At 40.5% G+C, this 14,857-nt stretch overlaps 1 protein-coding gene across 1 annotated transcript in view; it reads right to left on the bottom strand.

Annotated features, from left to right (window-relative positions):
* Positions 1-323: 323 nt before the first annotated feature.
* The window catches only part of LOC127570301 (ataxin-1-like), a 245,768-nt gene continuing 231,234 nt past the window's right edge, over positions 324-14,857 (bottom strand). The window contains 2 exon segments of the mRNA XM_052015724.1: positions 324-4,400; positions 4,403-4,430. Of these exon segments, the coding sequence (XP_051871684.1) occupies positions 3,907-4,400; positions 4,403-4,430 (522 nt within the window). The 3' untranslated portion in view covers positions 324-3,906.

The following is a 14,857-nucleotide window of genomic DNA, read 5'->3' as shown; positions in this document are numbered from 1 at the left end:
GAGGCCCCACCTCTACAGTGCCCTAATGGTCCTAAGACAGCCTGTTGATTGAACTGAAAGAGAAATTTAAAAATATCAAGATTTAATTAATTAAAATTATTACATTACTTAAAAGCATTTTAAAGAACAAGAAATGAATTTTAAAAAATGAGATAAAGTAAAATGCAGTTTTGCATACTTTTGTAAGAATGGGCCCATTATGTGGTCTGTAACCATAGTGTTTAGTTGCCTGAGGAAGTTATGTGAAATTAGCTGATTCTTATGAAGTGTGGCAAAAGAGTAAAACTAGAAACAAGCAACTACTGGAAACAGTTGTGGTTGGCACTGTTATTTTATTAGTACGAGTATACTGAAACAATAAACTTGTACTGGTATACAGACAATTTCTTTAAAACAAAATTTGTTCAAAGTCTGGATCAAATATTATCATAATAATGAAATAACTTCTAACTAGAAAACCTGCAAGCACCATCAAAGAAAGGGACCATAAAATTCAACAGACCCGAGTGTATCCTACAAATAGACACACCACGATTAGAAAATAGAATATGAATTCTTCCATTTGTATAATTGTTTAAAAAAAGCTAGTGCAAGTACAATATTGTACACTGGAATTACATAGAATACACACGTGTACGGAAAACGTCCCCCCTTTCACAATGAAAGCTCTTAACTACGTATTTATGCACTGAAAAAACTCTCTCATCATCAGTAAGGTGCAAAACATTTTATCCCTCCCCCATTTTCCTACCTCTACTGGCCATTGCCATTAGGTGACCACAGCTTAGTCAGTCCACAAAGAAAACAAAAAAGACAATTGCCGCCTCTAATTGATTCTCAATGGAAGACTTAAAACTTTCAAAAGATACTAACAACCAAAAATATAGCAAACTCAGGAGCAGCAGTTCATATCTGGGAACTATTCACAAACTGGCTGCACGTCCAAAAGCCTCTTTATACAGTACTTCAACCTCACCACAGCCTGAATAAATCAATCTCCTGGACATTACAAATTAAAATATACAACTAAAGGGAACCTTCAACTTTTCTAATGTTTATTTCCCCCCTCAAATATATTACAAGGTATGAAAGTCAAAGCTAGTTTAAACAGTATCTGAGCCTTTCAAAAACTGAGTAACCTTTCATCAACATTCAAATCTCCATGTGCAATAGATTCACATTACCTGTACTAATCAACATATGTGAGCCTTAACTGTTACCCTTCAAAAGCACTTTGTTTATAAGATTCCGTTTAAATACAGTGCCACAGTTATCTGATTAGTAAGGTAACAATATTTGAGGCTAGGTCTGTTAAAAGAAATTAGGCTTCGGAGTTAGTGAAAGTGCTGCTTCCGGTTACATCAGTGTTCCACATACACACCAGCCCATCCCTGAGTAAGAGGTGTGAAAGGGTTCTACAGGTCTCTCCAATCATCCTATCCAACAAATTAAAAAGGTGTTGTCGGTGGAAATTTCTACTACTATAGGAATAACCAGTAAATATTTGTAACTGTCTACAAACAGGTGGGGTTACCCTGACTTAATTTTGTGTGAGTTTTGTTTTATTTTTGCTCACTACAAACTTTTAAAAAATAGCCTGTTGTCAGTTAACTATTGCAAATCAGACTTTGTACAGAGGCACATGGCTGATCTGGTTATAAATGTAAAAGCTTTCCTTGCATTCTGATTCAGCGCACTTTTTCTTAAAAGGAGGCCAGGGACTCAGTTTAAAAAAAGGCAGCAGTAAAATGATTAGCGAGAAATGCAAATAATATTTTTTAAAATGTAAGCGAAAAGATGTTAACTATCATTTTAAACCTGGCACTTTTAACAAATGGTTATTGCACGTACTAAACAAGCAAACAAATTCAGAATAATATGTGGTTGGATCGAGATTCTAGAAATGGAATTCCTACTTAAAAATCAACATAAAACAAGTAACTGAATTGTTCATATTGCGCCTGACTATTTCCTGTAGTGTTTCTTCAGAAGATTCAGTCAGTTAAACGAGTCCCTGCTTCCATGCTGGGAGATTTTTTTTAAAAAAATCACCTATCTGACTGTATAGCTGTACTGATTCATTTAGCTAAAATCTCATTCTCTGCACTCCACTTCAATTTCCTCTTGCTATGTAGCATTAAGAAAAATAAAAGAATGTGACTGCCCTGAGCAAGTTAATGGAAGGGCTGATGTATTTATTGAAAAGAAACCCCATTTTATCATTAGGAACCCAGCACTAACCAAGTAATGTCAATGTGCAATATATGAAAACCTGTTCAGCTATTTTGGTGTGCTGTCAAGAGGTTTAGTTATTATGAACTTCAACAATACTTAAGCCTTTTAGCCTCTCCAATCCTATACCCATTCATTTCATTAAGATCTTGAAACAGCTTTGGATACATTCTTAAAAGAGGCAAGTCAAGAAATCATTTTCCAATGCAAGCTAGACTTCGAGTTATTTGCACAAATTAAAAAATTATCGCCCCCTAAACCCCTCCCTCAATTTTAAGGTTTCAGTTTTGTTTGATAACCTATTATGAAGCAAGACAAGATTAAAGAAGGCTTTGTTCATTTTAAATACTGCATTTTTGATGAGTGAAGTTTTGAGTGTTATTGTGTTATGTGCTTCAAAAAGCATTACACACTCTAAAATAATCTAAGAGTTATTTGAAGGTGGCTGAGAATAAAGATCTGAATGATAAAACCCTGTACAATTTTTAAAAAAATGTTGATATCACTGGTATGCACTGATATTTATGTGTAAAATATAAGTCAATAAGAAACCTGTTTTATTACACAACTGGAAACCATTTTTAATTTTTGAAACAGCCTGAAATCTCTTAAAAGGGCAAATTACTGGAAACGTACATCTTTTTGAACTGTCCTAGAGAGATTAATAGATATGACAGACTTTTGCGTCAATCACTCAACACGGTTTCCCAAAAAACAACACTGTGGGAAGGTCCCAATGCTAAGGCAGGCCAAACAATATTCGCTACATCTCTTTTTTAAAGTTTCCCCTTTTCAAAAAGGTAGAGAGAAAAACACAACAACTGACAGACTCACTGGATGATTGTTGACTCTCAAGATGTGCAAATTGCCAAATGCTTTAAAAGTACAACAGTTAAACACTGGATAACTCTTCGATTTCTCTTCCAGCTTTTGTTTCAACTCACTGGGATTCCCCATCTCCCTCTTTTTTAAGCATTACATTAAAAAGTGCGTTCTGATAAAGCAGTCTTCAATGAACTACTGCTACCATATTTAATCATTCACACAAGAATATCCTCATTGATTCTCATTCTTCCAAACAACTTGAATCTACAATTGGTTCTAGACTCACGTCTTCTAAAACTTACACCATTTTTCAGTTTCTTTTTCTTTTAAAGTTCAGTATCTAGTTTAAGTGGATGACAGTGTTTACAGATAATACTAAATTTGTCAATTTGGTATGATGTTGAGCATCCAGACCAAGATACCCAGTAAATAAATATTACTGAATTGCAAGTGCCCAAAGACCGTCCTGCCACATTGTTATGTTGCACAATGTACAAATGAGCATGGGGGACAAAGAAAGTGGCACCAACTGTCACTAATTATGAACCAAATTAAAAAAAACAGTACCAGAGAAGACTATAATGGATACTAATTGTGACAGGAATAATCCAGGTGAGAATTTTTATAAGGGCATTCAATAAACAGTGAACAGTCAAAGCTATGTGGAAAGAACAGTTACCAGTCTCCTCCTTAACACCATTCGAAATTATTACAACATGTTATTAACAAAAACCTAAAATAACAAGCAGATAACATGTAAATACTGGGTTTTTTTTTCTAGCTTTAAGTCTACAGTACAGTATTATAGATTTAACATTTTTTGAGCTACTGTCACTCCCCAAAGTGCCTTCACTTGCCTATGTTGGACCGTCCTTCAATGCAAATCTTAACCTCCTGAGGAATGAAGGAAGGCTTGGGAAGATTCAATGACTGCTCTTCAGTCTTCTCTACTTTTCGTGTTTCAGGAGCAGACCATCTTCTTTTTCTTGTTGGAGGCCTTCCAACCTCTGTTTTGTTGAGCCAAGACTTTGCAGATTGTATTGTATTGGTTTCAGAAAACAATTTGCCATTCTCTGAGACAACAGGTACATTTCCCTGAACAATCCCGTTCTCTCGCTCCAGGTACCGGGGCCTGCTCCCAGTTATACTATAATTCTTCGGGTGCTTCAACAAAGCACCAGTCGTGTCAATAGCCTGTCCTTTATTTATAGAGCCATTTTTCAGATTTTTCAGTGTGAGAGATATGCAAACATCGCCAACAGAAAGTTTGGAACATGGCAAGCCAAATAGTTGGGAGGTTCTCTCCGGGCAACATGATGACCAGCCTTTCCCAAAAACAAAAAAGGATGTTCCACCAGAACTTCAACACTGACCTGGAAATTAAATTTGACAGAGTAAATCTGCATCTGTTTAAATGCAACATGCAAAATAGTAGCTTCATTAAATTTACAAGCATATTAACTGTTAACAGTATGAACGGCAAAGAATAAAACATGAGCAAAGACAATGACAATCGCAAGTTACAGTTTTAAATATCAAATGAAAAATACGACTCTATATTTCATTTCTCAATAAGAACTCTATGAATTATGCTTGGAGTGGCAATACGTTCTTAATCACCCCTTATAATTATTCCCCAGCCCATTCTTTTGTTAATTGTCTTGGTAAGTTTCATGGCAAGATTTGAGCTTTAAGAAGGTAAAATCAATTCTGATAATTAGAATGAAACTGCACTGATTATCCATCGCTTCAATCATTGCTTGTGACAGTTGCAGAGTTTAGTGAAACAATAGCACCAGCTCGGTGGAGCATAACAGTTTTGCGGAGGCGGCCAGATCCAAATAATTTCTGTGAGCCAATCGCACTAAACCTGCTTTATTTTAACCCACACAACCACGCACTAATGCTTTTAGTTATGCACATGAAACACAAATGCTAAAGTTCATTACCAATTTAGTTTTGATTGCTACCAAACAACAAAAAGATGAAGTTTTCCTTATGTAAAATGTGGAGAACTATGACTAGAGTTTTTGCATGTCTGGCAGCATAATTTATTGGAAATCATTTTCAAATGCCTCACCAGCCCTGGGAACTCAATAAATCTAGGTTTTTGATCACAGAAGTATTGCATCATGAATTTTAAAATGTCCGCTGCTTTACAAATTAAACACTCCTTCACAAAGTATACCAATAAGGTTACTTCTGTTTTTTTAAACCTCACGTTTTCTCCCCTTTACTCCTCACAAAATAGTATTTAGCCATTTGCACCTGTGTGATTCTTGATCAAAAAATCATGGAGCTCCTTGTTTGAGAATAGGTTGACCTTATGTTCATTGAAGCTTGCTCCATATATTGGCAATTACAACTTGAGAACAATTCTCATCTTCTCCTTGAAAAAAAAATTCTCTTTTATTTCTTGCTCTTAGAAAGTGCATGTGGTATGTATGAACATATGAATTAGGGGCAGAAGTAGGCCTTGCAGCCCCTCACACGTGCTTTACCCTAAAGATTATCACTGATCTGTTTATGACCTCAGCTCCACATTCTTGCCCATCTTTCCACTCCTTTGCTTATCAAAAAGCTATCTACCTCTGCCTTAAAAATATTCAAAGACCCTGCTTCCACTGCTCCTTGAAGGGGGTTACAAAATCTTCTCAGATTAAGAAGTTTACTTCAGCCCTTATTGTAAATGGGTGACTCTATGTTCTCCCACAAGTGGAAATATCTTCTCCACATCCATGCTGTACAGATCCCTCAGGATCTTATATGCTTCAATCAAATCATCCCCATACGAGCCTAGCCTGTCCAACCTTTCCATATATGACAATTTGTTCATAGCAGTTTGAACTATTTCCAATGCATCTGCATCCTTCTCTAAATAAGCAGACCAATACGGTACATAGTACTCCAGATGTGGTATTGCCAATGGCTCATGCAAGTGAAATATGCACTAGGACACTGAAATTCCTGTACTTTCAGAGCTCTGCAATCTCGTCATTTAGATAATATGCATCTTTCTTATTTTTTCCTGCAAAAACGGACAATCTTACACAGCACTCCATCTATATTGCAGCTACCTTATGCTCTTGTTACTTTCTTACTTACCTTTCTGTCATCAGCAAATTTAGCATCCCTTTGGTGCCTTCATCTAATTCATTCATATACATTTGTAAAAACGTTGAGGCCCAGCACTGATTCCTGTAGCACACCACTTGCTATATCTTGCCAACAGAAACCCATTTACCTCTGTTCTCAGTTCCCTATTAGCTGGCAAATATTTGATCATAGAATCACACAGCACAGAAGCAAGCCCTTCAGCCCACCATCTCCATGCCAACCTCAAGTACCCATCTGAACGAACCATTTGCCAACTCGTGGTCCATAGCCTAGAATGCATTGGTAATTCAAGTGCTTGCCTGGAAACTACTTAAATGTTGTGAGAGTACCTGTCTTTACTCAGGCAGTGCATTGCAGATTTCAATCACCCCCGGGTGAAAAAGTTCTTCCTCAGATCTCCTCTAAGTCTCTTTACCTTTAACCTAAACATATGCCTTCTAATTTTTGATACCTCTGCTATGGGGAGAAGTTATCTATCATCTACCTTATCTATGCCCCTCATAATTTTGTATACCTCTATCAGCTCTCCCCTCAGTCTCCTCTGCTCCAAGGAAAACAAACCTAGCCTATCCTGCAGAAGGAGGGAGAACAGCCAGAAATCGTGGTACATACTGGTACCAACGACATAGGTAGGAAAAGGGATGAGGTCCTGAAAAAAAGACTATAGGAAGTTAGGAAGGAAGTTGAGAATCAGGACCTCAAAGGTAGTAATTTCAGGATCATTGCCTGTGCCATGTGACAGCGAGTATAGGAATAGAATGAAGAGGAGGTTAAATGCGTGGCTGAGGAATTGGAGTAAAGGGCAGGGATTACGATTTCCGGATCATTGCCGCCTCCTTTGCCGCAGGTATGACCTGTACAAAGAGAACGGGTAGCACTTGAATCCCAGGGGGACCAATATCCTGGCGGGGAAGTTTGCTGAAGCTACTGGTGGAAGTTTAAACTAGATTTGTTGGGGGTGGGATCCGACCTGGAGAAACTGGGAAAGAGGTGTTTGGCTCTCAAATAGAGGAAGCTAGTAGTAGGTACGAGAGGGAGGATAGGCAGTTGAGAGAGAAGGGACGTGCTCAGACCGGTTTGTGATGTGTATATTTTAACGCAAGGAGTATTGCGAACAAGGCGGATGAGCTTAGAGCTTGGATAAATACTTGGAGCTACGATGTGGCGGCCATTACAGAGACTTGGATGGCTCAGGGACCGGAATGGTTACTTCAAGTGCCGGGTTTTAGATGTTTCAGAAAGGACAGGGAGGGAGGCAAAAGAGGTGGGGGAGTGGCACTGTTGATCAGAGATAGTGTCACGGCTGCAGAAAAGGTGGACGTCACGGAGGGACTGTCTACGGAATCTCTGTGGATGGAGGTTAGGAACAGGAAGGGGTCAATAACTTTACTGGGTGTTTTTTCATAGGCCACCCAATAGTACCAGGGATATCGAGGAGCAGATAGGGAAGCAGATCCTAGAAAGGTGTGATAATAACAGAGTTGTTGTGATGGGAGATTTTAATTTCCCAAACATCGACTGGCATCTCCATACAGTGAGGGGTTTAGATGGGGTGGATTTTGTTGAGTGTGTTTCAGAAGGTTTCTTGAAACAATATGTAGATAAGCCCACAAGAGGAGAGACTATGCTGGATTTGATATTGGGAAATGAACCTGGTCAAGTGTCAGATCTCTCAGTGGGTGAGCATTTTTGAGATAGTAATCATAATTCTGTCTCCTTTACAATAGCATTGGAGAGAGATAGGAACAGACAGACTAGAAAGGCGTTTAGTTGGAGTAAAGGGAATTATGAGGCTCTCAGGCAGGAAATTGGAAGCTTAAATTGGGAACAGATGTACTCAGGGAAAAGTACGGAAGAAATGTGGCAAATATTCAGGGGATATTTGGGTGGAGTTCTGCATAGGCATGTTCCAATGAGACAGGGAGTCATGAGAGGATACAGGAACCGTGGTGTACAAAGGCTATAATAAATCTAGTCAAAAGGAAAAGAAAAGCTTACAAAAGGTTCAGAGAGTTAGGTAATGTTAGAGATCTGGAAGAGTATAAGGCTAAAAGGAAGGAGCTTAAGAAGGAAATTAGGAGAGCCAGAAGGGGATATGAGAAGGCCTTGGCAGGCAGGACTAAGGAAAACCCCAATGCATTCTACAAGTATGTGAAGAGCAAGAGGATAAGATGCGAAAGAATAGGGCCTATCAAGTGCAGCAGTGGGAAAGTGTGTATGGATCCAGAAGAAATAGTGGAGGTACTTAATGAATACTTTACATCAGTATTCACTACCGAGAAAGATCTGGGTGATTGTAGTGAAGACTTGCAGCAGGCTGAAAAGCTTGAGCATGTAGATATTAGGAAAGAGGAGGTGCTGAAACTTTTGGAAAGCATCAAGTTGGATAAGTCGCCGGGACCGGATGGGATGTACCCCAGGCTGCTGTGGGAGGCCAGGGAGGAGATTGAGGACCCTCTGACGATGATCTTTGCATCATCAATGGAGACGGGAGAGGTTCCAGAAGATTGGAGGGTTGCGGATGTTGTTCCCTTATTCAAGAAAGGGAGTAGAGATAGCCCAGGAAATTATAGGCCAGTGAGTCTTACCTCAGTGGTTGGTAAGCTGATGGAGAAGATCCTGAGAGGCAGGATTTATGAACATTTGGAGAGATATAATATGATGAGGAATAGTCAACATGGCTTTGTCAAGGGCAGGTCCTGCCTTATGAGCCTGATTGAATTTTTTAAGGATGTGACTAAACACATCGATGAAGGGAGAGCAGTAGATCTAGTGCATATGGATTTCAGCAAGGCATTTGATAAGGTACCCCATGCAAGTCTTTTGAGAAAGTAATGAGGCATGGGATCCAAGGGGACATTACAATGTGGATCCAGAACTGGCTGGCCCACAGAAGGCAAAGAGTGGTTGTTGAAGGGTCATATTCTGCATGGAGGTCAGTGACCAGTGGTGTACCTCAGGGATCTGTTCTGGGATCCTAACTCTTTGTGATTTTTATAAACGACTTGGATGAGGAAGTGGAGGGGTGGGTTAGTAAGTTTGCGGATGACACAAAGGTTGGAGGTGCTGTGGATAGTATGGAGGGCTGTCAGAGGTTACAGAGGGACATAGATAGGATGAAATGCTGGGCTGAGAAGTGTCAGATGCAGTTCAATCCAGATAAGTGTGAAGTGGGTCGTTTTGGTAGGGCAAATATGACGGCAGAATACAGCATTAATGGTAGGACTCGTGGCAGTGTGGAGGATCAGAGGGATCTTGGGGTCCGAGTCCATAGGACACTCAAAGCAGCTGTACAGGTTGACTCTGTGGTTAAGAAGGCATATGGTGTATTGTCCTTCATCAATCGTGGAATTGAACTTAGGAGCCGGGAGGTATTGTTGCAGCTTTATAGGACCCTGGTCAGACCCCACTTGGAGTACTGTGCTCAGTTCTGGTTGCCTCATTACAGGAAGGATGTGGAAGCCATAGAAAGGGTGCAGAGGAGATTTACAAGGATGCTGCCTGGAATGCGGAGCATACCTTATGAAAGCAGGTTGAAGGAACTTGGCCTTTTCTCCTTGAAGCGACGGAGGATGAGGGGGGACCTGATAGAGGTATATAAGATGATGAGAGGCATTGATCAGGTAGATAATCAGAGGCTTTTCCCCAGGGCTGGAATGGTTGCCACAAGAGGACATAGGTTTAAGGTGCTGGGGAGTAGGTATAGAAGAGATGTCAGGGGTAAGTTTTTTACTCAGAGAGTGGTGAGTGCGTGGAATGGGCTGCCGGCAACGGTGGTGGAGGCGGATACGATAGGGTCTTTTAAGAGACTTTTGGATAGGTACATGGAGCTGAGGAAAAATAGAGGGCTATGGGTAAGCCTAGTAATTTCTAAGGTAGGGACATGTTCAGCACAGCTTTGTGGGCCAAAGAGCCTCAATTGTGCTGTAGGTTTTCTATGTTTCTCTATGTTTCTATCCAGTCTCTCCTGATAAATTAAATGCTCTATCACAGGTAACATACTGGTGAATTTCCTCTGCACTCTCCCCAGTGAAATCATATCCTTCCTATATTGTGGCAACCAGAACCATCTGCAGTGGCCTAACCAATGTTTTACATAACATCCTTGCTTTTACATTCTATTCCCCAGCTCTCAGCATTAAGATGGGGTGGAGAAAATTACCCAGGAGTCTTGCTCCCAAGCAGTTACCCTGCAATTCTTGTTGGAAATGTGTATTACACATCAGATGGAGGCAACAGTGGACTTACTGGTGATCAGTAATGCTAGGTTCACCCATAATATATGGTCACTTGATGGGAACATCAACATGTCTGCCCGTCATTTATTTTCATTAACGATAAAATCAGTACCAGTTTTTAGGAAATCCTCATTGCTCCTGTTTACCATCTTTTTCCTCACACAATGATTTAAAGAAGTTGCTGATTTCAATAGTTTTCAAATTTTTTCTTTATGTTCCCTTCTTTGAACTTCTTGCTATCTTTTGTTTTTCTATGTATCTCCCATTCACTCAAACAATAGCTTGTAATACTTGTACATTCTTCCTTTTAGTTTTAAGTTGTCACTTATCTCTTTCAACATCCATTACTTTTTTCTGCTACGTGGAACTCTTGTTTTCCAGGCGTATAAGCTAGTACTACATCAATACTCTTTTTAAAACACTTCCAGCTGATCTTTTCACAAAATTTTACTCTGCTGCAAGAAATCCACTTAGCATAGTAACCACAGAGCAGGTTGAGTATCAACAGGCTAGGTGGACAGCAACCTGCTGTTTGCGTGAGGCCCTTCTGTTTCCATATTATGTAAGTGAACATCTTGGCTGAACTTTCTGATTAATTCCCATCTAGAAATTATGATAGTCTGAGCAGAACTGACAAGAAAAGTGTGAAAGATTGCTGAATTTAAAGCACGTGTTACACCCATAATAATTTGGTTCGGAGATTCCGTAATCTTTGACAATGCCGTCCATCCCACCAGCCTCTTAAACTGACACTCTGCTGTCCAAATTGTCTTTCCACTTAATCAATATTCAAATGTTGGATGAGCAGATATTTTCTTCAACTCAGTGTAGGTTAGAACTAAGCCATTGCCTTTGCCACAGCCTCTGTTCCCCAGCTCCTTTTTTCTGGCAACCGAGACTGACCCAGACTGTTTACAATACTGGTATCACATCTGAACCCAAGATGAGCTTCTAACCAAAATTTACTACATCATTAAAATCTCCGTAAAGCTATCAGAGATGCCAAGAGACAATACCAGTTCAAAACAGAGTCCCTCAGTTGTGGCAGGGCTTACATGCTATAACGGGCGACAAAACAAAGTCAGGCAGCATCATCAGCAACAGCGCATCCCTTCCTGATGAGCTTAACGCATTCTATACACATTTTGAACAGAAGGGGATTGGTTTGTCACCACCCACCCTGACAGCCTCCAATGCCACTGAATCCATGGAAAGCATCTGGCCCAGATGGTGTCCCTGGCCATGTCCTCAGATCAGTTTGCAGGGGTATTGGAAGACATACTCAACCTCTCCCTGCTTCAATCTGAGGTTCCCACTTGTTTTAAGAAGACCACTATCATCCTGGTACCCAAGAAAAACAAAGTAACATGCCTTAACGAATACTGACCGGTGGCTCTGACATCCGCCATCACGAAGTGCTTCGAGAGGCTAGTCACGGCATGCATTAACTCCAGCCTCCCAGAAAACCTCGACCCACTGCAATTTGCCTACCGCCGAAACAGGTCTACAGCGGACCCATCTCCCTGACCCTACACTCAGCTCTGGAGCATCTGGACGGTAAAGACACCTACATTAGACTATTTTTTATTGACTACAGCTCCGCCTTCAATACTATAATTCCAAGCAAACTCATCACCAAACTCCCAGACCTGGGACTCAACACCTCCCTCTGCAACCAGATCTTTGACTTTCTGACCAACAGACTGCAATCATTGAGGATAAGCAGCAACACTTCCAGCACGATTATTCTCAACACTGGTGCCCCACAAGGCTGCGTCCTCAGCCCTCTACTCTACTCCCTGTACACTCACAAGTGCGTGGCCAGATTCTGCTCTAACCCCATCTACAAATTTGCAGATGATACCACCGTAGTGGGCCGTATCTCAAATAACAATGAGTTGGAGTACAGGAAGGAGATAGAGAGCTTAGTGGCATGGTGTCATGACAACAACCTTTCCCTTAATGTCACCAAAACAAGAGCTGGTCATTGACTTCAGAAAAGGGGTGGTGTACATGCACCTGTCTACATCAATGGTGCTGAGGTGGGGAAGGTTGAGAGCTTCAAGTTTCTGGGAGTGAACATCACCAATAGCCTGTCCTGGTCCAACCACATAGACAACCATGGCCAAGAAAGCTCACCAGCGCCTCTTCTTCCTTAGGAGGCTAAAGAAGTTTGGCGTGTCCCCTTTGACCCTCACCAACTTTTATCGATGCACCATAGAAAGCATCCTATCTGGATGCATCACGGCTTGGTATGGCAACTGCTCAGCCCGGGACCACAAGAAACTGCAAAGAGTTGTGGACACAGCCCAGCACATCACATCACGGAAACCAGCCTCCCCTCCATGGACTCTGTCTATACCTCTTGCTGCGTTGGTGAAGCAGCTAGCATAATCAAAGACCCCACCTACCTGGGTCATTCTCTCTTCTCCCCTCTTCCATCAGGCAGAAAATACAGGAGCCTGAGGGTACATACCACCAGGCTCAAAGATACTTCTATCCCAATAAGACTATTGAACGGTTCCCTTAAATGATGAGATGGACTTTTGACCTCACAATCTACCTCGTTATGACCTTGCATCTTATTGTCTACCTGCACTGCACTTCCTCTGTAGCTGTGACACTTTACTCTGTATTCTGTTATTGTTTTTACCCTGTACGACCTCAATGCACTGTGTAATTAACTGATCTGTACGAACCGTATGCAAGGCAAGTTTTTCACTGTACCTCAGTACATGTGACAATGATAAACCAATACTTATTTTCATCTGCATATCTCTGACTATGCCTCTGATTATCTGTGCCTTGGCACCCCGTCTTCACTGTTACAGTGTTTCTGTTAGTATTAAAATTTCCTCCCTACTCATAATTTTGAAGTTCTCATCCTTGTTTAAATCCATCCATGGTGTCATCCTTCTTACTTATAATCTTCTCGAGTCCTATAACCCATCCAGTTCTCTGTGCTCTTCCAATTAGAATCTCTTCCACATCCCAGTTTTCATTGACCACTCCTCCTCCCCTAACCTACCCACTGCCAGTCTCTTCAGCTGACAAGATTTTCAGTCATGGAACTCCCTCCTTAAATATCTCCATCACTCTTACTTCCTTTAAGATGCTCTTCAAAACTTCTGATCAACAAGAATCTGCATTTGTGTTATCCCTTTGGTCATCTGCCCCAATATTGCAGAAGCAAATTTTGTTCCTTAACGTTCTGTGAATTCCCTTTGGACATCTAACAAGATTAAAGGGACAATGCAAATGCAGATTCTTGTTGGTTCAAAACATGTACTGCTCCTGACAATCTCAAGTAAATAGATTTTCTACATTGCTGAACTGAGCCAACAAGTCTAGATGAAGAGTCTCAACCTGAAACATTGCCCATATTCCCCCACGGATGCTGACTGACCCCTGAGTTCCTCCAGCCTCTTGTTTGTTGCTCCAGATTCCAGAATCTGCAGTCTCGTGTCTCCAAGTCCCCATTATGTTGTTGTCAAGGATTTCCACTTATGCCTCAATACTCTGTCTTGTGGATATAATTGAGAAACATAACACATATTATCTCAAAGTGACCCTTTTAATATGAAAATTCATCTCTTTTGATATTTAATTTTGAATATGTGCAATTGCTTGGTATATGCAACCCCAATTTTCATTGAGAGCAATTTTACAGGAGCTTTAGAAGTAATATACATTAAGAGAATCTTTTTCCACCTACACACATTCTGTATTAGCTTTTACCGCCACAAATTCCTCAGTCCCTATTTATAACAGAAGCCGCCTACACAAACATGTCACTCTGTAATTACACTCTCCCTCTCGAGGCACTTGGTACTGGCGGAATCAAGACCAGGTGTAGTCAGGTGAAGCAGGATGAAATGGGCAAGGATTAATTAGACCACAGCATTGAGACATAATTCAATCTCCACTTCAGACAGTCATACATTCTCTCATTTTCAAAGTATTCCCACAATAAATCTGTGCTCACATTTATAAAGGACACTGTATAAAACTTGTTCCACAGCAACACATCTTCCAAGCAGTGATGGAATTAGAGCACTATTACAGGATCTGCTGGGGATGATAGGGGTGTGGGAAGAAGGTGTAATTACATAGGCATATTCCATTATAAATGTGGATAAAAAGATTTAAAATGAAAATGGATTGCCACTTGCATGCCTCAAGGTTTGTCAAGTGGTTGACTACTACGCTTTTTTTTATTTTGAAATTCTCTATTTTCTCCTTCCCTGCAAAATAAAGGCCAATTGAAAGGAGAAATCATGCTGAACAAACCGAGATGATTTTTTGAAGAGTTAATTAGCATGTCAGATAAGGGAGTAGATAACGTCTGTGGAAAGACTGAGATTGTTCTCTTCAGAGAACAGGAATTTAGAGGGGTGCTGAAAATCATGAGTGGTTATAATAAAGAGAAGCTGTTTCCACTGGCA

Source organism: Pristis pectinata, chromosome 5 (genome assembly GCF_009764475.1).
Source record: "Pristis pectinata isolate sPriPec2 chromosome 5, sPriPec2.1.pri, whole genome shotgun sequence".
NCBI lineage: Eukaryota > Metazoa > Chordata > Chondrichthyes > Rhinopristiformes > Pristidae > Pristis > Pristis pectinata.
This window is presented reverse-complemented; position numbering and strand designations above follow the sequence as displayed.